The sequence below is a fragment of the Lissotriton helveticus genome, chromosome 5_1, assembly GCF_964261635.1.
Source record: "Lissotriton helveticus chromosome 5_1, aLisHel1.1, whole genome shotgun sequence".
In the NCBI taxonomy this organism is placed as follows: Eukaryota; Metazoa; Chordata; class Amphibia; order Caudata; family Salamandridae; genus Lissotriton; species Lissotriton helveticus.
In genome coordinates this window covers 1,263,827,879-1,263,854,297 of record NC_136065.1, presented here as the reverse complement: position 1 = coordinate 1,263,854,297, position 26,419 = coordinate 1,263,827,879, and the positions used below count along the sequence as shown (strand labels likewise).

General features: G+C 44.1%; 1 protein-coding gene across 1 annotated transcript; it reads left to right on the top strand.

Annotated features, from left to right (window-relative positions):
• Nucleotides 1-24,493: 24,493 nt before the first annotated feature.
• Nucleotides 24,494-25,483, top strand: LOC144752629 (olfactory receptor 6M1-like). The gene has a single exon (XM_078640509.1). The coding sequence runs from the start codon at nucleotides 24,494-24,496 to the stop codon at nucleotides 25,481-25,483; it is 990 nt and encodes a 329-aa protein (XP_078496635.1).
• The last annotated feature ends 936 nt before the right edge of the window (nucleotides 25,484-26,419 follow it).

Here is a 26,419-nt window from a genome sequence, read left to right as displayed (position 1 = left end):
TACAATGTTATTATTAGGCAGCCCAGATGCACATAGAAAATAATGAGTGCATTCAACCGGCTCTACATTCGGATAGGTGAGCAAAGAATGAAGGAGAGTACATGAGGTCCCTCATGGGACACGGCTATACTTTCAAGCTTGCAATTTCTTGAGAGCTTCAGGCACTGTGACCTGTTGGGCATCTTCATATTTGGAGACTTTTTGGTTCCAGAGGTATGATACCCTTCTCTAAACATCAGATGGAATACAAACTAGCTGACAGCCATAGGATCTGGTTCTTTCTCTATTTGTAAGGATAACCTACAGATTGTGGAGGAGAATTTGCCGTTAGAATTCTGGGTAAAAGTGGTCCCGTTGCATAGCCATGCTATTTTGCAAACATACAAGATTCTTATGGGACAACCTCACCTCAACATCTTGTGGGAAAGATGGGAACAAGATTTGGGTCTGTTTGAGGATGGAGACTGGGGAGAGTCCTACAGATATTCCAGAGAAGTGGCCATTAGTTTGGGGTTCCTCTTGGTGCAGCTTACGTTTCTCCATTGTGCATACTACATTAAGACTAGACTGTACCAAATGGGGAAAAGCGGAGTGCACACATGCATGAGGGGCTGTGAACAGGCGGGGACATGAATGCGCATGCTCTGGCAGTGCCCAGAAGTTTAGCCCCTTTAATCTATGGTGAGCCAATTAATGGCAGGAGCTACAGGACAAAATATAAATCTCACCAAGCACTGGTGACACTGGGGATTTGGGGGATGAAACTGTGCCTAAATATATTCTCTTATGGTGTTACTTTGCCCTGGTTGTGGCCATGAGAGATATAGTGCATCTTTGGGGGGCACCAAATCCACTACGTGTGACATTGTGGGTGAGAAATATGGACTTGTGTCGACGAGCAGAAGAGATAATGTAGGAAGCATGGGGTGTCCACATACATTTCACAAAAATGGGACCAGTGGGGAAACTATAGTGGCATTGACCCTTGAGCCCTCGTGAGATGCAGGTCCTCAGGGCCAATCGAGGGGGCCCAGCTGCTCCTGAACTAAATGCTTAATGAACGCACGCCTTGGTGTGGTGGGTTTGGGAAGTCAATATGGGGGTCCCATTGACAGTTATTTAACTTTCTGTAATGAGTTGTTAATGGGGACTTATAAAAATGTGTTTGAAAGAAAAAAGATATTTGCAATATATAGATAAGAATAATCAGAAGTGGAAAAGTGCTCACACAATTAAACAGGCACTTCGCATTAGATTCGGTGACTTGGTGAGTAAGTATGCAAGACTTTCTAAAAAGAACAATCAGCTGTCAAGATCACTAGAACATAATCATTTATGGCATCATGACTGAAATAATAGTACACGAGTCATAAAGGATGGACTGAAATACAATCCTGACTGTAAACTGTTGATTCCAAGATTGAGTATACAAAAGGGGTCTTCCTCAGGACAATGGTGGGTAGCACCTCTGATTTACCTCCAAGGAATTAACCAACCATTGAGGGATAAACTCATAATAAATCAAGATGTGTATTGTCTTTGTAAAAATGCCCTCAATGCACCTGCTTCCCTACATGGAAGCTGACCACAATGGGAATAAAACATTCCCCCTCAATCAAGACATCTTGGTTAAATCCATCGTTCTTTTGCCCACTATGCCACCCGAGTTTGGACCCAGCCATATGCAAATCAGTCTTGACCCTGTGGCTCCTGGGAACAGTCCAGACCAAACTGCCTGGCCTGGTCCTCTCTGGACAAGCATCCTGGGGCAGGTTTCAGGGTATGTTTCCCTTAATCAGCCAGCTAGCTTGAATCCAGTGGCACAGTGAGCAATGGACCCACATCTGGGCATACCCATCCCACTTAGGGCAAAAAGTGTAACAGCAACAAATGATGGACAGAATGCTGAATGATTCAAACATTCTCCCCAGTCAAGAGATCTGGGTTAAATCCATCGTTCTTTTGCCCACTACGCCACCCCAGCTTGGACCTAGCCATATGCAAATCAGTCTTGACCCTGTGCCTCATGGGAACAGTCCAGACCGAAATTGCCAAGCCAGGTACTGCCTGGACTGCAAAACAAGCTTCCAGGGACCGGTTTTACTGTATGTCACCCTTCATCAGCCAGGCTAGCTTGAATCCAGTGGCACAGTGAGCAAGTGACCCACATTTGGGCATACCCATCCCACTTAGGGCGTAAAGTGTAACTGCAACAAATGATGGACGGAATGCTGAATGATTCAAACACTCTCCCCCAGTCAAGAGATCTGGGTTAAATCCATCGTTCTTTTGTCCACTACGTCACCCCAGTTTGGACATATGCAAATCAGTCTTGACCCTGTGCCTCATGGCATCACTGCTGGACTTTGGTATATGTAGGGTCAACCCTATAATAGTTTGCATCCTTGTTTTATATCAGCTAGGTCAGATCATAGTCAGTCTCCTTAACTTCATTGAGTGTGAATACATTTGCTTTACTACAAGTGTTCCACAAGGATCATCTTTAAGCCTCTCTCTCTTTAATGTCTAGATTTCTCAACTAGCAAATATATTTTGTCCTTTTGGTCCTTTGGGAAACTTTCTTTCTTAAACCATATCTACAGAGTCTCCATTGTCTGTTTTAGCCTGCTAAGATTCCTCAGGAAATTATACAGCAATTTCAAAGAAACATAATCCAGTCACTCATCTCTTCCAAAAAAACATAATCCAGACACTCATTATATACTACGGCAATCATTGTTTTTTTAATTTAATTTTTTTATTTTTTGTAATGTAATTAAATTTCCTTATTGAGATCATCACTTTACATACACAATGATAATGCACAACCATTGTTTAACATCTCAAACCGGTTGAAATTATTAAAGAGCGAGATTCCATCAACAAACAAGGTACGAGAGCGATATACAGAAAAGGGAAAAGAAAAAGAAAAAATGCTGGTGACTCATATAGGGGATCACATTAAATATAATCAATTGCACTTAGTAAACAGTTCATTATGAACTGCTCATATCACACGTTTCTCAATACCCAGTAATAAGCCCCAATGTGTTAGTAGTATCTCCAAGACTCATATTTCAGCCCTATATACCCACTAAATCGTTTTTAATGTCTGTCCAGAGGGTGTATTATTAAATAATTTTTCAAAGGTTACCAGATGTCTGGTGGGCATGAAGTCGGTGGGGGTAGCACATATATCACCCATGGTGTCACAATATATCATGTCACAGAGGCAGGCCCTAATAGTTGGCACTTGTGTTCTACCACAGTATAGAAAGATCTGTTGTTTTGCAATGAGAAGAGCTATTGCAATAAACTGTCTAATATTCTTTTTTAAAGGTTGGACATATCCAAGCAAAGCTGCAAAGGTGCAGGTTGTATAGTTTGTTCTACCATAAGGGATAAGTGGTAAAAAATGTCTTTCCAATATGCCTGAACTGGTGTGCTGTGGCAAGCCAGGTGTGAAAAATCAGGATCAGAGGCTAGGCATCGGGCACACTTGTGAAAGGTGTTAGGGTCGATTTTGGGCAGCACTTCGGGGCTACATAAGCATGGTGTATATATTTAAAATGCAATAATTTGTGGCGATGATTATTTGAGATATAACGTGTTTGTGCACAGCAGTAAGCCATATATTGTCTGTGATTGCTATTTCCAAGTCACGCTCCCAGGCAATTCGCGCCTTGTTGCCCACCACAGGGCGGAGAGATAATGAGAGACGGTACAGGCACGAAACCAAATTGGTTCCATTCGATGATGCTATAACTAGTGTGAGGGGGGAGAAATCTGGTGGTTCCGAAGTAGCATCCGGAAGCACCCCAATCAGAGATTGACGCACCCTATGTAGAAGAAATCTGTCCATAGACGGTCCATCTCCAGTTGTAATAAAGGAGGCAAGTTCATAGTGGGTTTAAGCACAAACAGCATAACATTGTCTGCATAAAAAGAGGCGATAAGAGGGCCTGAGTAAAACTGCAATCCCCGATGGAGGTGTCTCTCTTGTATATGATGAGCCAAGGGATCCATCGCTACTATAAAAAATAGCGGTGCAAGGGGGCACGCCTCCCTTGTTCCACGTTTCAAAGGGAACTTGGTTGTGATCACTCCATTTAATTTTAGACGGGCAGCTGGATCTGAATATAAAAGGCGTATCAGATTTAAAAAGCCAATTGGAATACCAAGCTTTTGTAACAGTGCATACAAAAAAGGCCACTCAAGTGAGTCAAAGGCCTTTTTGGCATCTAAAAGAATGGCTTCAGCTGGTATTGTAGGCTCTATTTGATTCATCACTTAAAAAATAGCCCATACATTAAGTGTAGTTGACCTGCCAGGGATAAAACCAGCTTGAAAAAGGCACAATGTGGTATTTACTAGTAATGACAAATGGGTGGCCAATACTTTGGCCAGGATTTTATAGCAATGATTAAGTAATGATAACGGTCTTTAACATGTACAATAACTAGATGACTTGCGTTTAAACAGTAGCGTGACAATAGCCTCCCACATAGTGGGATCCATTTTTTAGGGCCTCATCTTATTCCTCGAACAGTCGGGGAGCCAGCTCATGCTGGTAGGCTTTGTAGAACTCCCCGGTCATGCCATCGGATCCCGGTGCGCCCCTACTGGCCAGGTCTTTTATTGCCTGCTTATTTCCTCGTCGTCTATTGGAGCGGCCAGAAAGTCGCATGGTTCTTCTTCCAACCAGACCATGGCTATATCTGGTAAATAATTGGTCAGAGCTTGTCCCGACGGGGGATTACGTGTTGTATTTAAATGAGTATAATAAGCCAAAAAAGCAGCGGTAATATTGACCCCTTTGTCAATGTTGTGCCTGTATCAATGTTTAGGTGTGTGATGTATGCCGATTGGTAATGAGGCTGAAGCAGTCGGGCAAGGGTCCTTCCCGACCTCTCACCCTCTCCGTATATTGAGGCCGTCACGTAGTTACCAAGATATTTTACCTCTCGGGCAGACAGGTCGGTAAATTCAGACAGTAGTGTTGCTCGGTCGTGTAATGACACTTGTAAAGAAGTGGTCTGTGCAGCAGTGGCTATGTCTTTGAGCTTCCCTTCTACTACCTTCAAGTCTCTTCGAATAGATCGAAGCACACCAGCATGCTTCGAGAGACAGACCCCCCGTATATAGGCGTTGAAGGCATCCCATAATATGGCCATAATATGGCTTGCAGGGATACAGATCCTTCATTTAGCAGAAAGTACTCCCTAATGGCGTCACCCACATCTACATGAAAAACTGAATCGAGTAAAGCTGAAGCTGCAAACCTTCATAGAGGCCGATGTTTGGGGATCATTGGAAAGTAAAGCACAAGGAGTGCGGGGCATGATCAGACAATATGTGGGGCATGTAATCGATCGACTGGACCTTCAATTTCAGCCGAGGTGTAAGGTACCAATGCTCGATTCGGGACCAAGAGCCGTGAAGTGCAGAGTAGAATGAATAATTTCGGTCAGTTGGGTGTTTTATGCGCCAAGGGTCTGTCAACAAATTAGATTGCAACAGGGTGGTGGGGTCTAATGTAAGGTTAAAGTCGCCCCCAGAAGTATGTTACCAACATCAAAGCGATCAATCTGTGCTGCAAGTTTAGGGAAAAATTCTACGGTGTCTACATTCGGTGCATACACAATAATTAGCAGAACGGGCTCCACTCCCTCCCAGTGTACCCACTACTAATACGTATCTACCTTCATCATCAATTACAACGTCCGAGACCTGAAAAGGGAGAGATCGGTGGATCAGTATGCACACCCCTTGTGAGTATGAGCTATAGTTGGAAACAAATCAGTGATTGTCCCAAAATGCCGCAAACCCATGTGTCATGAGCGGAGTGTAGTGTGTTTCATGAAGGAAGGCAATTTGAATAGTATGTCTGGACATGTAAGCTAGGACCTGACAACTTTTCTTGGGGCTCGACGGACCTCTAACATTCCACGGTAAGCAGCAAAGACCCTCTTATCCTATGTCGCATTTTTCACGGAAACCTGGACCAATGCTACCTCCGGCCCCGACATCGCCACTGCCATCCCCGACGGCTACAAGATCCAAAGAAAGGACCGCCCCCACTGCCCAGGAGGACGACTCGCCATCGCACACAAGACCCTCCTCCGACTCTCCACATCCAGCACGAGTGACCCCCACTCCAACACCTCCACCTCCACTTCCAGATCCAGACCAGCCCCGGACCATGCTACACAGCACCCTCATCTACAGACCGCTGGGACCTCACAGTCAGTCCACAACAACCATCATTGAGCTCGCTGCACCACACGCCATCACCTCCATGGCCTACATTCTACACTGGGACCTGAACTTCCACCTTGACAACTGCAACGACCCCGACTCCACCACTCTTCTCGACAAGCTTGCCAACCTCGGATTGAAGCAGCTGGTCAACACGCCCACTCACAGAGCTGGACACACCCTCGTCCCCATCTTCACAGGAGGGACAAACATCCGCTTCAGCCACACCATCAAACCCCTCTGGACAGACCACCACTGCGTCCACTTCAACTGCAACACCACCACTGCACCTACGCCTGCCCGGTGCCTTGCACAAAGGAACTGGAGCAAGCTCACAGAGGAACACATCAAAACCACCCTCTGCCAAGCCCCTCCCAGCACCACAACTGACAAAAGAATTTCACCGCTCACAACCCTCCGCCACCCTGCAAACAACGCCCTCTGAAGACCGCCTGGTTCACCTGGTTCACCACAGAACTACAAGAGGCCAGACACTCCTGCAGATAACTAGAGAGAACCTGGTGAAACCAGAACACCATGGATGCATGGAATAACCACAGGAGCACCCTGAAGGAATACCACCAGCTCATAAGAGACATCAAATGGGCCTTCATAAGAGACAAAGTCGAACACTCCCAATGCCGAAGAACAGTTTAACATCATACAGTAGTTCACAAAACCTCCCAGCGAAGCCACGGATGTCACACCTTCCCAGGAACTCTGCGACAAGATCAGCTCCTTCTTCAATCTCAAAATCAAGGCCCTCTACGACAACTTCAGCTAACAGACACCAGACACCACCCCCCGCCGACACCGCCGCCGAAAAGCCAAGCATCATGACCTGGAATCCCGCCACTGTCTAACACATCATCGCAACCATGAAGAAAACCCACTCAGGAGCCCCACCGGACCCCTGCCCACCACACAAAATCCACAGGCTGCCGCCGCTATCGTACCCTTACTAGGACGCCTCAGTTAGATCCAGCATCTTCCCAGACAACTGGGGGCAGGTGGAGGTGAAACCCCTCCTCAAGAAATCAACGGCCGACCCTGCTGACCTGAAAAACTACTGGCCTATCTCTCTCCTCCCCTTTGCAGCCAAAGTCACCGAGAGACTTGTAAACACCCAGCTGAACACCTTCATCGAAGAGAACTCCACCCTAGATGCCTCCCTGTCTGGATTCCGCAGCAACTACAGCACCGAGACTGCCCTCCTCGCCGCCACGGATGACATCTGCATGCTATTTGACCAGGGGCATACTGCGGCCCTTATCCTTCTAAACCTCTCTGCAGCCTTCAACACCATTTCACATTGCATGCTTGCTGCCAGACTTCATGACGCAGGGATACAAGGAGCCGCCCTCAACTGGATCCAATCCTTTCTCTCCGGCAGAACCCAGAGAATCAGACTTCCTCCCTTCCTCTCTGAACCCACCGATATCATCTGCGGAGTTCCCCAAAGATCATCACTCAGCCCCACGCGCTTCAACATCTACATGGCCCCCCTCTCCGCCATCATCAGACAGCATGCGCTCACCATAGTATCCTACACACCCAGCTTATCCTCTCACTCATGAAGAATCCCGAAAACACCAGACCCTGCTTCCATGAAGGAATGAAGAACGTCGCAGCCTGGATGAAAGACAGCTGCTTCATGCTCAACTCAGAGAAGACCGAGGTCCTCATCCTCGTACCCTGCACCTCTGCCTTGAACAACACCTGGTGGCCCTGTGCCCTTGGGAATCCACCCACCCCTACAGACCATGCACAAAACCTCGGCATCATCCTCGACTCCTCCCTCTTCATGAACCACCAGATCAACGCTGTCTCTTCAACCAGTTTCAACTGCCTGTGCATCCTCCACAAGACCTTCAAATGGATCCCCCCGACTGCAGAAGGACTGTCACCCACGCACTCATAACCAGCAGACTGGACTATGGCAACACCCTATACACCAGAATCAACAGAACTCTTCTGCACAGACTCCAAACCATCCAGAACCCCGCAGCCAGACTCCGCATCAAGAACACATGACCCAAGATCTTCACTGGCTCCCCGTTGAGAAGAGGGTCACCTTCAAACTCCTCACCCATGCCTACAAATCCCTCAAGAGCATTGGACCCCAATACCTCAACGGGAGAGTCTCCTTCCACGTATCCAAGAGGAACCTCCTCTCCGCCCACCTCGCCCTGGCAGATGTCCCCCGCATCTGCAGAAACAGAGCAGACGAGAGAGCTTTCTCCTACATTGCAGCCAAGACCTGGGGCAAGCTCCCTGTGAACATCAGATGCCCCCGGCCCCTGCACATGTTCAGGAAGGACCTCAAAACCTGCCTCTGCAACTGATCTAGAGCTGCTCCCCCCCAGTGACTTGAGACCCTCACGGGTGAGTGGCGCGCTTTATAAACCCCTGATTGATTGAGTGATTAAAGACGCAGACAAAAGCTGGGTTCCCTTGGATGAGTCATCTAATCAGCACGCAACATAGCATTACATCATGCCAATCAGTATGAGGTCCAACAAAAATATTGTGAAAAAAGGTTTGCTCCGTACCAGCAAAGAGAAGAACAATAACCAACAATGTACAACCCATGCCTCATCCCTCACTCCCATCGGATACGTGAAATAAAAGCACCCGGTGAAGATAAGACAGAAAAGGGGAGAGGAAAAGAAAGAAGAGGAAAGATCAGGAGAGAAAAGGGGGTAGCCAAAACTCCATTGGAGCCTTCACATGCGCAATAATCACAGTCTATTAATTTGTTATAGCAATTGTTGTAGTTCTGTCACAGTTAGCGTTGATCAATGTATGGACATATTTGTGAAGAGTTCCCATGGGTTACAGCCCACGAATAATGATCCCTATTGTAGCATAGTTCGTATTTTCCCAATAGTCTCTGCACATTGGAATAATATATCCTATAGATTTGACGTAGGACTTATGTCAATAGGTCTCTATCGAAAATACTAAACTTAATTGTGTGTGCCAGCTAGTTCAGAGGTCACTAGAAACCTTCTCGAATTCACAAGAAGGGATTAGTTTCTGACAACCGCATAAACATGACAACTTTATTTCCCCAAGAATAAGAACATATCTCTCAGAGTCGTGGAAACAATAGATACCCAGTTCACTCACTCAATCGTGCATGCTTTGTTTCTACAGAGTTGCATAGAAATAGTGAGACGGGCATTTTCAATAAAAGGTTTATTGAACAGTCTTCTTTCTCATGCAAGAGATGTGAACTGCTACAATCGTTAGGCAGAATGCAAAGTATAATGCGTACAGCAAGAATAGTATTATAAAATAATACTGTAAGAGCATTGTATGGTTTCTAAGACATATAAAAATACATACATAAATAACATAGACTAAAATACTCAACAGGTGCTTCTAAAATACACCTACCCCAATGTACCTAACCTAGGTCTAGTACAAGGGAAGAAGTAAGTATGGTCTTTAGCATAGGTTTAGTTTTTTCCAAGAATCTACCAAAGGTTTCTCTAGGTTCTAATCAGCTTTATACCTTAGAATGAAGGTGGTCTGGTATGTCTGTCTCGGGATTCGATTTCCCAACACCCCGCAAGGGGAGTCAGAAACACTGGAGCTGGATTTCTCAGCAGAGGAGGGCAGCTTCCTGATCAGTGCGTCAACTGGAGAGTCGGCTTCCTTCGGCACTTGCTGTTGCAAGCTGCGTTGGGCAAGTAGGTCGTCAAACTGCTCCGAACCACCGTGCTTTGCTATAGCAAGTGAAGGTATATTTATACCTTGAAGGTGTTTAGGAATGCCATGTTTGACGTAAAGTCGGGCATATGAAAGTCATGAATGAACCCCTAAGGAATAGATGTTCATTGTAAACTAACTGAGTTATTGGAGAAATCAATATTAAAGCAAGGGTAAGTCCCTAACGGCTTAAGTTGGTTTTCCAAGAATTCGTTGTGACATTTGGTGAACGGATGGAAGTAGCCATGCCTGTATTTGGGTAGCATGGGCCATGCCTAAATAAGGGCTTGATTTATATGCCTCTATAAGGGCAACGTGAATTGTACCTATATATGGGCATGAATCGGGAAAATCCTTCGGGAATCTAAAACGCCATACAACACTATCAACCATAACTCTGGATTGTCAGTCAATTGTACTTGGATTCGGACATTGAAGAGCAATGAGCGAGACCCAGGTCTCAAAGTCCCCTCCAAACATGCAGGAGTCTGGATATCGGTTACTATCTTGTCCGTGGAGCCTGTCATCCTTTTGGTGCTGCTTCCAGAACTTTGCTGCGTCCTCAGGGGAATCAAAGACATGTGCCTTTCCCCCAATCTGGATGCCAAGTCGGGCCAGATATAACATAGCATATTTAACATTCGCTTTTAGAAAGGCACGTTTGACGTCCATAAATTTGCAAAGCACTTCCTGCCTGACTGGTGTGAAATCTGGAAACAATGAAATACTGTATCCCTGGAACGTGAGGGAGCAACGCTCGCAGGACAGATGGAGTGCAGTATCCCGGTCCTGATAGTTAAGCATCCTGGCAATTATCAATCTTGGTGTCGCACCCGCTGCTGGATGAGATCCCAGCGACCGATGTGCTCGCTCGACTGCAAATGTGTCTGAAAAGGCGTCCTTCCCAGAAATCTCTAGGAGGACAGATTCGATAAATTTAGCCATAGGGCTGGTGTTTGTGGATTCGGCAATGCCCGCAATGAGGCTATTATTTCTGTGCGATAGTGCTTCCAAATCTTCGTTTTTTGTCGCAAGTTGTTTAAGGAGATTCTCAGTCCTTTTGAGTCATTTCTGTATTGATTGTGCATCCCCCATGCCAGAGATTTGCTGCTCAGAGTTCTCCATGCGGACATCCTGTGCCTCAAGGCGCCCATGTATGTCATCTAATCTTGTAGTGACGGTGTCCAGACGGGTCTTTATAGCTTGGAAGCCAGCACGCAGTTCGGCCATTATTGCAGCAGTGCCCTCCAATTGGGGCAGCTTCGTTTTAGTGGCACTCTCTGTGTCATCGTGCCTGGGGGTCTTTCCAGCTTCAAACTTCAGCTGGTGTTGTTTGGGGCAATCCTACCCAATGTATCCACAATTATCTGAGCACCTAGTAACTTGAGTGGGATTGCTGAGAGGACAGATTTTGACGTGGCATCTGGGGTCCTTCCACCCCAACAACCACCACTTCAGTGTCCAATGGTTTAATCCTCACATCGACTGACATATGCCAATCCACAAGGCTCATGCTAGCAATATGGCCGCAAAACTGAGCAGTGTTAAGTGCAGCTAGAGCATGCCTGGCCCCTATGGGAGTGTATCCAATTGTATTTCAATCATATGGCACTGGGGCGATATCAGCAACCTTCCCAGCACCTCACCGCCGGGGGCACTTAGATTGAAAGGTGGGACCCAGTTCCCAGCTCACATCAGCCCATCAAAGCTTGCCAGCAAGAAGGGCCGCACAGAGCGCCCGGCAGTACTCACTTCATCTGAAATGCCAGAGGGAGTCTCCTACTAAATAGTGGAAGGGGGGCGCAAACACCGTTCCCATCAGTCCTGAAGTAGCTCAGCAAGTGCATCGGGTCCCCGATGGTGACAGCTGATCGCAGTCCGCTACACGCGCACCGGGCCCCCGGCTCCAGCCTGCCTGAGGCCCCTGTTGTCCCAGGGCTTCCGAGGGCTGTGTCAGGCCTGGGAGTGTGATCGGCCAGATATGGGTCACACGGGCATCACCAGGGGTCGCAAAACAACTCTCTCAAGTGCCCGACTCCTACCTCCTTCGAATCAGGCACATTATATTGAACCCCAGCAGCTTCACATGGGATGGTGGAGTAAACGTTGGGAGACGGCTCTCGATAATCCATTGTAATCATAGCCTCCCTAAATTTCTTCCTATGCATCTTCGTATCATTCAATTTGGACAGTCACACTTCTTCTCAGAATCCCTGTCATTTGTTTTCTAGTCATCTGGTCTGTCTCCACTGGTGGCCGATTGCTAAACGGTCTTGCTCTCTGCTTGATGTACAGAACCTTTCACAACATAGGCCTCAGGCATTAGTGTAACTTGGTTAGTCACCATGTGGCTGCTCGGGAGCAATATTTCTCCCACTTGAAGCTAAACAAATTTAATTCTTCAGCAAGGTCCGACAATGGGTACATTCCATTATCTATTTGGCCCTTAAACTATGGAGCAGCCTTCCGTTAGACATTCGTCCCTACTCTTGACGCCCAATGGAGGAGCCGCCACTGGCCACAAGATATAGTTACTAGAGATAAAACAAACTGTGATTGGGAACAGGCCATGTGTCTAGCTCCCCCACAGGCAACCAACCCCCTTCTGGTCAGCCGCAGGACATGCTTGAAGCCGGAAATTAGAAAAAATATTGGGTGTTGGCACTCAGCTCCTTGTCCAAGCTTTTAAGGCTACTGAAACCCCCTCCTCTTGAGCTTTTTGTTTTTAGTTAAGTGGTGAGGAGCATGCAGCCCCCCTTTCCATCCCTTTAGAGGCCACAGGCACCCCATCTGCAGGCCTTTTTAAAACTAAGTGCAGGGGACATGCACCCTCCCCCCCGGGAGCCAATGGTGGCCCTGGGGATTCCATACCCTGGGTACTTCTTTTTTAATAAAGCACGCTGGGTGCAGAGTCCCCCTCCTCAAGCCACTATTGGCCTGGGGACCCCATTCCCCAGTGCCATTTCATTTTAAAACAGGTGGTGTTGATTCCTCTCTCCCCCTCGCCCCAAAACTTTAGGAACCTGGGGACCCCATCTTCTGGGGTCTAAAGCAGTTGCCTAATATCTTATAAGTGGGTGCTCCGGTGCCCACCCGGGGCACCCACACAACATAACATTGGGGGCTGCAGGGGGAGCCACAGTGCCACATACCCCTCTCCCCTAATATAAATGCTTTCTGCCCTGGGAGATGGGACCATGCGGCGCCCTCCCCATATAACATAAAAAGTAATACCATCAAAATGAGTTCTTCCTCAACAGGAATATTAAAAAATAGTGTAGGTTGCTAATGTAAGAAAGCACAAGTATAGGAGACAAAACATTTAAAATGTCTAGTGGAAAATAGTTTGAAAAAGAAAAAGATCCGAAAGAAAGGAAGGAAAAGTTAGCAAAGGAGTTATGGTGATTTACCACTGAAAGGAGTAGATGAGAAAATAAAAAAAAAGTAAAAGGAATAAATATCATGAACAGAAGTAAAGCATAGCAGGGCAAAAATAAAGTACAATGTAAATGAAAAATTCAAAATAATACAATTGGTAACCAATATTTTCAGAAAAGAAGGCACAATGAAGAACACCACAAACAGTGAAATAATTGTAGTCACCCATATCCTCCTACTTCCTAATTTTAGTGTATCCCTTACCTGCAAATACAATTCCTCCACCACTACCTTCATACAGTTTCACTGTGACTAAGGGCCTGATTTAGAGTTTAGCACACATGTGATGGCTATCTCATCTACCTTATTATACAATGATACATAACGCACTTATAATCAGGTGGACAGTATATCCATCAGGTTTGTGATGGACTACCTATCTGATAAACTCTTAATTAGGCTCTAGGGTTATCTGCACATTTGTGAAACTTGGCCCTTCACAATTATTAGAATTTATTTTTTTACCACTACACCTTAGCCAATGTTTACCCCCCTCGGTGTGGAATTGTTCTGTCCTGAGCCCCAGTGCTTCTGTGCTCATGACGGAACCATTCCTTCATGTACACACTAGCACAAAATCCCCATGCTGTAAACAGCAGAGGGATTTGCTTTTTTTTGCCCCAGGAGGTGTAGAAGAGCTTCCCCAACCTCCTGAGGCATTTTTAAAAATGTCAATATAATTACAATTCTGCGTATGGCGTTCTCACGTCATTACATTGAAAATTAAACTGAAACTGTTTCAGTGCCTGTGGGGCTATCTCACCCCCCCTGAGCACCGAAACACACAGGAGAGGCATCATTTGAAAGGGGAGAACATCCCCCTTTCCAATGGTACTCCTCCCTGGTGGATCCCTGCTTGGGGACCTCTGTAGGAGGGTGATCCCCAAGCAGGATCTACCCACTAGTCACCAGTAAGGGGGGAACAGCCCCTTGGGCAAGGGCCTTTGCCCCCCATTTCAAAATGGGTGCATTCAGGTTTTCTGTCCCACAGTATTCCACAATCTGCACCCCCGGTGGGGGGGTCAGAAAGTACCCATCACACCAGAGATTTATTTTTTTAGTTCAGGGATGGGGGCTGGCCTGAATCGGCATTCCAATGCCGCACCTCAAATACAATTGCCAGTCTTTCTGCACTCCCTGGGAGGCACATGGGAAAATAGCCCCTTATCTGCCCCCCCCGCCCCCGGGCAGAAAGCCCACCAGGCACCAGGAATTGCTTTTTTTCAGAGTTCAGGGGTTGGGACTGCCCAGAATGGGCATGTCAATGCCCCCTCCCCTCAAAAAAATACCACAGTCTCTCTGCTGCCCGAAGGCAGATGGGGAAAATAACCCCTGATCTGCCCACCGGGGGCCAAAAAGCCCACTAGGCACCAGGGATTATTTTTTATATATGGGGGTGGGGGCTGACCAAAATGGACATGCCAATGCCCTCACTCCCCAAAAAAATCACTGTCTTTCTGCCTCCCCCAGGAGACAGATGGGGGCAATAGCCCCTTATCTGCTCCCCACCTCTGTAGGAGGGTGATCCCCAAGCAAGATCTACCCACTAGTCACCAGTGAGGGGGGGGAGCAGCTCCTCGGGCAAGGGCCTTTGCCCCCTCCATTTCAAAATGGGTGCATTCAGTCTTTCTGTCACACAGTATCCCACAATCCGCACCCCGGGTGGAGGGGTCAGAAAGTACCCATCACTCCAGAGATTTGTTTTTAGTTCAGGGATGGGAGCTGCCCTGAATTGGCATTCCAATGCCATCACTCCCCAAAAATTGCCACTGTCTTTCTGCCCCCCCCAGGAGTCAGATGGGGGCAATATTAGACCCTTATCTGGCCCCCCAGGGGTGCAGAAGGCCCACTAGGCAACAGGGATTATTTTCTTTTCAAAGTTCAGGGGTGGGGCCTGCCCAGTCCACAAAAAATGCCAGTCTTTCAGTCCCCCAGGAGGCAGATGGGGGCAATAGCCCCTAATATGCCCCCTTTGGGAGGCAGAAAGCCCACTATGCCTAACAAATAATTTTATTTTTTATACATAGGTGTGGGGGCTGCCTCAAAGTGGCATGCCAATTTCAACACCCCAAAATAATTTGTCCTACCCTGCCATGGGTACTTGGCCCGCCCACACAAAGTGAGGTACCATTTTTATTGGGAGACCTGGGGGAACACTGGGTGGTAGGAAATTTGTGTCAGCCCGGTGATCCCACAACTTTCCGACACAGAAATGTGAGAAAAATGTGATTTTTTTTCAGCAACATTTTGGGTTTATAGGGGATTCTGGGTAGGAACACATTAGGGGGTCCACACAAGTCACTCTTCCCTACACTATCCCACCTGTCTAGTTTTCAGAAATGTCTGGGTTGGTAGGTTTTCCTAGATGGCCACCGAGGCCGGGATTCAAAAACACAGATGACTCTCCTGCAAAACAAGGTCTTTTTGTAATCAATAATTTGAAGACTCCACAGTATGTTTTGGGCCGTTTCCTGTTGCGGGCACTAGGCCTACCAGTACGAGTGAGGTGTCATTTTCATCAGGAGACTTGGGGAAATGCTGGGTTGGTGGAAGTTTGTTGCTACCCTTCGAATCCAGAACTTTCCATTACAGAAATGTGAGAAAAATGTGTTTGTTTTTTACAAAGCTTGAATAATGCAAGGGATTCAGGGTAACAGAACCTGGTGAGAGCCACACAAATCACCCCATCCGGATTTTCCCTGAATGTCTAGTTTTCAAAAATGTATAAGTTTGCTAGGTTTTCCTGGATGTCCGCAGAGGTAAGGTCCAAAATCCACAGCTAGGCACATTGCGAACAAAAGGTTAGGTTCCGGTGGAAAAATGTGATGTGTTCATGTTGCGTTTTGGGCCATTTCCTGCCGTGCGTACTAGGTCTACTCTCACAAGTGAGGTACCATTTTTATTGGGAGACTTTGGGGAATACTGGGTGGGCAGAAGTGTGTGGCTCCCCACAGATTACTGAAGTTTCAATTACAGACATTTGAGGAAAATGTGTTTTTTTTACAAAGTTTCTGGTTTGCAACGGATTCTGGGTACTCTATCCTGGATTCCCCTGGGTGTCTAGTTTTCAAAAATGCATAGTTTTGTTAGGTGTCCCTAGGTGCCAGCAGAACTGGTGTCCACATCCAGAGCTAGGCATATTAGGAAAAAGGGTCAGTTTTCACAGAAAAATTGTGATGTGTCCATGTTGCGTTTTGGGCCATTTCCAGTCACGGGTACTACGCATAGAAACACATGTGAGGTACAGTTTTTATTGGAAGACTTTGGAGAATATTGGGTAGGTATAATTGTGGGGCACCCTGAAGATTCCATAACTTTCCATCACAGAAATGTGAGGAAAATGTGTTTTTTTCTACAATGTTTGAGGTTTGCAAGGGATTCTGGGTAACAGAACCTAGTGGGAGCTACACCAGTCACCCCATCATGCATTTACCTGGGTGTCTGGTTTTTAAAAATGTATGGGTTTGCAAGGTTTCCCTAGGTGTTGGCTGAGCTAGGGTCCAAAATCCACAGCTAGGCACATTGCAAAAAAAGGATCAGTTTTCACTGGAAGAATGTGAAGTGTCCACGTTGCTTTTTGTGGCCGTTTCCAGCCACATGTACTAGGCCTACCAACACAAGTGAGGTACCTTTTTTATCTGGAGACTTTGGAGAATGCTAGGTGGGTGGAAGTGTGACTTCCTGTAGATTCCAGAACTATTCATCACAGAAATGTGAGGGAAATTAGATTTATTTTGAGCAAGTTTCAGTTTTGCAAAGGATTCTGGTTAACATAACCTAGTGAGAGCCACACAAGTGACCCCATCCTGGATTTCCCTGGGTGTCTAATTTTCAAAAATATATAAGTTTGCTAGGTTCCCTAGGTACCGACTGCACTAGAGTTCAAAATCCACAGCTAGGTGTATTGCAAAAAAAGAGTCAGTTTTCACTGAATAAATGTATCCATGTTGCGTTTCCTGTCGAAGGCACTATACCTACCCACACAAGTGAGCTACCATTCTTATTGGGAGACTTAGGTGAGTACACAATAGTAGAACAAGTGTTATTACCAATTGACTTTCTGTGCATTTCTGCCTCCAAATGTAAGACAATGTGTAAAACAGAAGTCATTATGAGAAATGTCCTCTAATTCACATGCTTGTATGGGTACCCAGAATTTCGAAGATGTGCAAATAACCACTGCTTCTAAACTCTATATTTTGTTCCCATTTCATACGTATGTAGGTTTCCTTGGCACCAATTTTTCACTCTTTATATTTTACAAATGAATTGCTATATACCCAGTACACAATGAAAAACCATTGCAAGACACAGTTCAGTTATTGGCTCTGGGTTCCTCTGGTTCTTGGTGAACCTACAAATCCTATATATCCCAACAACCATCAGTGTCCAGCAGATATAAATGTATATCATTTTTTAAAAATCTGCCATACATAGAAGAAGGTACAGGGGAAAACGTTGGGTCAAATGGCTGTCATTTCCACTCAATTTCAATATTTTTTTATTTCAATTTTTAATTTCAATAGAAAAACCTTAGAGGATCTACAGAAATAACCCCTTGCTGAATACATAATTTTGTCTACTTTACACAAATGTATGGTTTTCTGGTATCCACACCCATTAGTACTGCTAACTGGAAGGTGGTTGAAAGCACAAAAAAATAGGAAAAATAGACTGTATCCCAGTAAAATGCCAAAACTGTGTAGAAAATGTTGGTTTTCTGACAAAAGTCTGCCTGCTCCTGAAAGCTGGGAAGATGGTGATTCTAACACCACAAACCCTTTGCTGATACCTTTTGCAAGGCAAAAAACAGATGCTTTCTTGTGCAACACTTTTTTACCATTTTTCCACAGAAAAAAAAGCATTTGCTGTATTTTCTGGTTTCCTCCAGTGGAATCCACAAACCCGGTGTACCTTTAGAATCTTCAAGATGCTGGAAGAAAAGAACACAAATTTGGCGTGGATACCTTATGTGGAGGAAAAGTTGCAGGGGCCAAAGCTCAAACTACACCAAATCGCCAAAAATAAGGCTTAGCACAGGGGAGAATGGCCTAGCAGCGAAGGGGTTAACGTCTTCATAATGACCGATATGTTTCTAGCAAGAAGATCAACAGTAGGTAATGCAGGAAGTTGTTATCCTGGCCACAACTTAAGACTTCCATTGCTCTAGCCCCTTCACAGATGTCCAACTGGCTGTTAAAAACATCCTCAGTTTGACAATAAGGTTATTGTCCTTGTTCTCCTACCTCGCCCAAAGTAAGAGAAAAAAAATAAGGATGAAAAATACAAGTATGCAAAAATAATGAGATCAATAGAATGAATGAGGAAATGGTAGTATGTAGACAAGGTGAAGGGAAAAGAGCAAAGAAAAAGACAGACTTTAAGTAGGTAGCCAACTAACAAGACTGCGTTGACTCATGCCCAGCCTGCAAAGTGCACTAACCTGCTTCAAGATGATGACAGGGCTCAACCTTCCTCATTTATTACATGCATGTGTGGGTGGTCCAGAGCTGTCTGACTAGGCTACCTTGTCAGGTCTTTGATCTCTGCTATCATGATTGTTTGGGGCAGTAAGTAGAGGTTTTTATATTGTTATTTGGTTACTGGCCCACTCCCTTTTCCTTGTTGATATTGATTCCATTAACTAGGAGAGCACTAGCATGTTCTTCTTTTTCTTTGGTACTGTTTAGGCCACGTTTGGTTGGCTTATGTTTTGATAATTTAATTACAGATTCAGTTACTTTCAATTTCTATTGTGGTATGCACAGTTCAACTACATTCTGAATTTCAAACTTTCCTGTGTGTGTGATGCTTTTCACAAGATTTGTGGTATTTGCACAGGTGAGTGCTGACAATACAGCTTTAGGTGACTCTTATTTCTGTACCGCCTGCAACATCAAATAAAAGCTGGCAACCCTAATCATAAAGCATACTGTGTATCAATGTTCTTCCTCCCTATTTTTTGGGTTCTCTGTGGAAAAAGTGTCATAAGATGTTATGTCCTGATTTGATGAATTGTATTGTTTTTAATTATGCTGAAATGATGCATTGTGTTTCATTATAGGTGTTTTTATAATATTTGTGTTTTATTATTATTCACATGTACTAAAGAAATACATTGACTTGTTTGCACTGCATGTTATAGTAGTATCATTGTTTGAGTGTTTCAAGGACTTTGAGTGAGATCTTTTTTGAGTTTATCTATGTGTTGTATATGAATTAAGAATTCCACTATTGATAGGGAGTTCCTGTTGATTGAGTGAATCAAGGGATGATTTGTTTTTTTGTACTGATAGTAATCTACTCCCTTGGTTGCTGACAAGGGGTCTCTCTCTGTTTAAACACAAACCCTAATCATAAAACTGGAAGTTTGTTGCAAGATCACAACATTTATTTCATCCACCCTCCATCCTTGTTTAATGCCATAATAGCAATAGTTTAACTTATATCTGAAACCCTATGCCACCATTAATATCATGCTGAGTTACTTCAAGTGTTTGGGAATGCACCGTGCATTCAGACACTCACTCCTCATTCTCACCCTTCACTTTCATGCTAACCCTGCACTCACAGTGATCACAATGCCCTCACACTGATCCCCATGCACTCACACCATTCACAAGCGTACCCTGCACTCACAGTGATCACAATTCACGTGCGCTGTTCACCCTCTACCTCACCCTGAAGTCAAATGAGTACACTACCCAAACAGCACTCATGTGACACTTCACTCACCTGTCACCCTCACTGCTCAATCTGCAATCTCACTCAAACAATCCCAACACTAACCATACGTTCATTCGCACCACTCTGTACTTACATCAGCACCCAAATTCATATGGTCATCTCACTCACCCTGCAGTCACTCCTCTTACCATAGGGTACTCACACTGTTGCATGGCTCACCGTTCACTCACATGGGGACTCCTGCCACCCGAACAGTACAGAGGTTTAATGTGCCTGCTACAAAAAACGTGTACCATGCAGATCAAAGAACTGAGTCTGAGTAAACTATGAGTATCGCTATAAAAAAATGAAATGTTTGCCAGAAACGTGCTATAGAGAGATGAGGTGCATTGTTGGTGAGTGGTAGTGAGGAAATTCATGGAGAAGGAGTAAATGGGGGAGGGGGCTCCAAAAAAGACTGTCGCGCTGTGTGTGATCAGTGCTAGGGCCAGCCCTGGCTGTGAGTGCTAGCCCCCACCCAAAGTTCGGCCCCTGTACACAAGTATGGGCATGTCGGGCCCCATCAAGGGTTTCATCCTAAATTACAAAAGTACACATTTATCTGTACTGCAATCCAGCCTTTCAGGGAGCCCCTTGATAGAGACAGCTCTGTTTGATGGCCTGGAATGATTCCTAAAGTAATTCTTGTAAATACCGTTTTTTTCATTTCTTTTTAATGTGATTGATGTGAGAGAGTCTATTACTATTTGCATAGAAAAGTGTTTCTGTTTTGATGCAAAAACCCATAAAAAAGTTTATTTTAGATCAAAACGAGTCCTCACTTTTTGAAATTGGAGGATATCACAGATATTATTTGCTGTAAAATTAGTGGGCTGCTGCTGTGTTACAACAGTGAAAAAGCACATCACTATCTCTGAATATTAGATGTAAACACTGTTGGAGTTTCAAACATAGTGCCTGTGCACCATTATTAGCCTGGGTAAAGAGGGTTTGGAAGAGCTGAAAGTAAATCATAAACTCAAAGGTGTTCTGGACATGGTCCCCCAAAATAGTTTTGGCCTTGGGCCCCCAAAATCCTTAAAATGTCCCTACCACCACAAAGTCTGTCAGACTACATTGCTCTGAAGTAACATAGGCAACATCATTAGTTTATTATACGTTCTATTTTTTTTTAAACATAATCCCGAAATGTGTCCTAAACCCCCACTGCTTCAGGAAAGCAACTAATTGTACAACTAAGGAATTCTCAATGAGGTGATCGTTCAGCGCCCTCTCTGTGGACTTTCACATTTGTCTTCGGATCCATAACTGGTTGGTGGTCAATTATCCCATTATAATGCTGCCTACAACGTTTGTTAATGATTTCTAGAGAATAATTGTTCCTCATGTACCAGCTCTGAGCTAGGGAGTGTTAAAAAAATCTGATAATACTGTCTCCCTTAGAGTCACTGTTTTGGCTGAAAATGTCTGCAGAATATTCAGCTTTCAGAAAAACTGCTACCAAAACTCTCTTGCCTTTCAGCTTGTCCTATTTATGTGAGATTAGGTTCTCAGCACTTGCAATATTAAAGACTAAGGCCCTCATTAGGATGTCGGGCGGACTTTGTCCGCCCAACATCCTCACGGTGAAAGGGACTGCCCGCCATAAGGGCAGGGGGTCCCATGGGGGCACTTAGGATGCGCCCGCCGCAGTGGCGGGTGCATCCCATATTTTTAACATTGCGGCGGGCGGTGCTGAAAGTGTAATAAGTCTTCGACATTTCACCACACACACTCACAAACCTACAGTTCACTAAACACTCTTATTGTGTTGAACATTATTTGCCGGATTTGGTCCAGGATATGTGCGTGGCGGTTGATTATGTAGTGTACCAGATTCCAGAAATTTCTGTCAGGTGGTGGGGGTCCGACATCTAAAAAGAATCAGCTGGCTGGGCTCAACCCACAAAAGTTTGAAGACCTCTATTCTATGAAGCATTATCAAGATTTTGTGATTTAGTATTGAAAAAACATTGAGATGAACTAAATGTTTTTCTCATTATTTTCACATCTCAGAATATGTCTTTGGGTGACTTGAATATCATAAAAAGCATTATGAATTTATCTAATTGGATTAGGTTGAGCCAGAGGTATTAGGAGTTTTTTCAAATAACTCTTATTGTATGTACCCTAATTCCTATGGGATTACTGGGTTGCCCTGTTGGTGTTGAATACATTGTCAAATAGTTAGCCTGATGCCAACAGAATATAAACTAACCCATAATTAGAATATTTTAGATCGATTTGTCCTTGTGCTTACAGATTTAACTGTGCAAGGCTCTCAGACACTCACAATAGCTCCTGATTCGGGAGTATGGGCTTTGTTAATACCCCAGTCGATTATGCATGCCCCTAAACTATAGGTGTTCAATATGTGGGTTATACCCCCTTGGAGGTCTGTGGCATTCCTCCCAGTGGTGGAACAAAAGCCTCTGCAAGTACTTGAAAATGAAGATTGCCTGGAAGCGCAACCTTGCTTATTTGTTGCATTTCCATCGCTGTAGTACTTGAGGGTCATGGGAGCTGAGTGAGCATAGTCAGCAGGTGTGGTGGTCAGCGACTGTGGAGTCAAAGACATTGCTAAGTAGAACATTCTTTAACGTGTATGTTGTTTATTCACATTTAGGTTACTGTATACAGAATAATGCAAACACCTTAAATGAAAAATAAATGCAAGTGAAAATTATGATCGGTAAATCCACTTGTTTATGTTATACATTATTCTGTATACAGAATAATGCAAACACCTTAAATGAAAATTAAATGCAAGTGAAAATTATGAGCGGTAAATCCACTTGTATATGTTATACAACCTCAATTGGTTAATGCAATCACTGCAGATGTTTGTCTGTGCAACAAGAGAGCCACAGAATTGAATCCCGATTGGTGCAGTTAGTAATAGTGACTTGTGTCTTTTTACTGCTACGATGTCCCCGTCTGTGGCACTAGTCACTGAGAATATGTAAGTCATTATTTGAAAATGGAATTACTCGCTGCATCAGATAGGCTGTTGCAAAATTATTCAATATTTGAGATAGAAAAATTGCTTTCCTAGTATATATTTTAGCAATATCTAATCAAAATGAATATAGTCCAAAAATTCTTATGTGTCCATTAAAACAATGCATTGCTGAACTCAGCTGATCATTCCCTTACATTAACTCTCAAAAAGAATACATCTTTGTCAACTTTAAGGTTCAAATGCCAACATCAATTAAAGTCTGTACAGGTTCCCAAGCAGCCTTTGCATTTGGTAAATAAGCAATTGAAAGGATCTGCTTTTCTTTGTAGTTCTCACCAGCATCAGAGCATTTATGTGCTCTTACTTGCAAGGGGTATTTTTTTACCATAACGCGCTTTCAGTCCGCTTATTGCTTCCAATTCATTGACTTCATTGCCACTCTTCTTTCCTGACTTCTGATTGGCCAGGACATGCCAGGAGTCACTTCCTTTTTTTGTGTGGGGTTTGGACCCGGGATAGATTGATTCAGCTTAATTAGTGACCGTCCAATGAGTGTGGTATGATTGAGGTACAGTTTCTTTCACTGATCCACTTTTACATAATTTTTTTCATATTTTATATCAGTGTGCATGTGTGTCTAAGGATACTGCCTCTGTTGGCAGGTTTTGCGCTACATTCTCTATTCCCCTTTATGCCTCATATCTTTGTTACTTTCAATGCCAACTGTACTATTCTATGTCACTCCACTCTATACTACACCAGTACACTCAACTCTATGACACTCCTTGCCCCTCCACGCTACACTACACTACCCCACTATACAGCTTCCTATGCCACTCCACATCACACAATGCCAATCTATGTTTCGAATCCATCCTGCACCCAGACTAGTAACGTTCAACTTCTGCACCGCTGGTGCATTTTCTGTTCCAAATTAGCATCGGAATAATGGTAAGTTATTTGAACCAAAATAGTATATTCAAATGGTTTTAGAGTGGAATTGATTTAGAGTTCCTCAGTCCCGTCCTCTAAGCAGCTCATTGGTTCCCATCCAAATGAAAATTATACCAATGCCCATTTATGACCAATCATGTAAAGGGTAGGTGAGACATTAAATGTTTCAGTGAACTGTGGAAGCATGTTCTGATTAGTGTTTGAACTCTTCTTTCATATTAGTCGATAGTTGATTTCATGTTTGACTATTCTCAGATTTATATAACCTAAATGCATAAACTAAAGTGAATTTAGCATCAATATAGTAATTTCGTTGGCTTTCACTGACAGATCCACCACTCTCTTATTGTGTCATTTTCACCAAATCACAATTATTTGTGCTATTAAAAAAATGAAAAAGGGTGCCTAAAAGCTGCTGTTGACAATTTGCTATTCTTTATGTTAATTTTAAGTCACCTCCAGAGGAGATGGGGAAAAAAGAATCAAAGCAGAGTGACCGAAGTTATCCTCCTTGGCTTCCCCGTAGTACAGCAATTTCAAAACCTGCTTTTTGTTTTATTCTTTATCATCTACACACTGATTATCACTGGGAATGTGATTATCATCTATGTTGTAAAGAGGGACCGACGCCTTCACAAGCCAATGTATTACCTCCTTGTTAATTTCTCCTTTATGGATCTCTGCTATGCATCTTCCACCATTCCAAAGATGCTGGCTAATTTTCTTCACGGACATCGCTCTATCTCTGTTGGAGGCTGCATCACTCAGTGTTATTTCTTTTTTGTGATGGGAGGTATGGAGAATTACTTATTAGCTCTAATGGCTTATGACAGGTATTTAGCCATCTGCCATCCCTTACGGTACCCTGCCATCATGACTACTCGCTTGTGCTGCATGCTTGCAGCAGGATGTTGGCTAGCCATGTTTCTTTCCTCAATTTTCCCAGTTATCTATATCTCACTTCTTACCTTCTGTGACACAAACGAGATCAACCACTTCTTTTGTGACATGTCACCTCTGTTGATGCTTTCCTGCACAGATACAACGTTCGTCAAACAATACTTTTTTATCCTTGCTTGGATTGTTGTCTTCGGTAGTATTCTTTTGATATTGATATCATATGTAAACATCATATGGACCATAACCAAGATCTCTTCTACCAGTGGGCGGCAGAAAGCCTTTTCCACATGTACCTCCCACATCACTGTGGTGGCCATCTTCTATGGGACAGTAATAGTTGTGTACGTGCGACCCATAAACAGAGCCTCCCTTGAAATGGACAAAGTGGTGGCTGTGTTCTACGTGGTGATCACACCACTCTTTAATCCTTTCATCTACAGCCTGCGGAACAGTGAAGTTAGACATGCATTGAATAAAATATTTGGGAAGTACTTTACGTTTGATAGCAAAGTATATTGTACCCAGTGAGGTAAACACATTGGACCTAGGGCCATATGTATCGAGCACTAACGCGTTCGCAAACGCCAAAATTCACAGAATTTCAGCGTTTGCAAACGCATTGGCGCAAAATTATATGTATCAAAGAAATCTGCGTGCAAAATATGGAATCAAAAAATGAGCGATTCCTTAATTTACGATTGCATTTAAGGAATCGCAAATTTTGCGATTCCTTAAATGCAATGTATGAAGCATGAAAAAAATGCAAATTGGCCTTAAGGAATCGCAAATTACCACCAACTTCAAGTTGGTGGTAATTTACGAATTCCTTGAAAAATGCACTTTTTTATATTTTTCAAAGTGCATTGTGAGGCTCATACATGCCCATAGGGCATGTATGTGCGCCAGATGTGCACCAATGCTGATTTCAGGGGTGCAAAAGGGTGTACTTTGGACACTCCTGCACCCTTGAAATGATTCTCAATTTGCGATTCTCAAATTGCGAATCGCAAATTGAGAATAACTTCCCATTCATTCCTATGGGCCTCCTGGCCCATAGAACTGAATGGGAAAGTATTCCTTAATTGCGATTCGCAATTTGCTAATCGCAATTAAGGAATACTAAAAAATCGCTAAAAAATTGCGATTTTGTACATACATCCCTGTTTGCGATTCTCAAATAGCGATTTCTAAGAAATCGCTATTTGAGAATCGCAAAGCAGGTTGATGATACATATGGCCCACAGTTCTCAAAGATAAACGTATACGTTTGTGTAAGTTTACTATTTTTGGTACTCACAAACTGGGAGTTTAATTTTACTGATAGCAATTTTACAACTGCAGAGACTCGAAAGTCTGGACCGAGAACTCCGCACATAAAACAATAGTACAGAGCTGTCCTTTTATGTCCAGAGTCTCTGCTAGGAGTGTGGAGACTCCTCAGTCATAACATTTCTATTAAAAAAA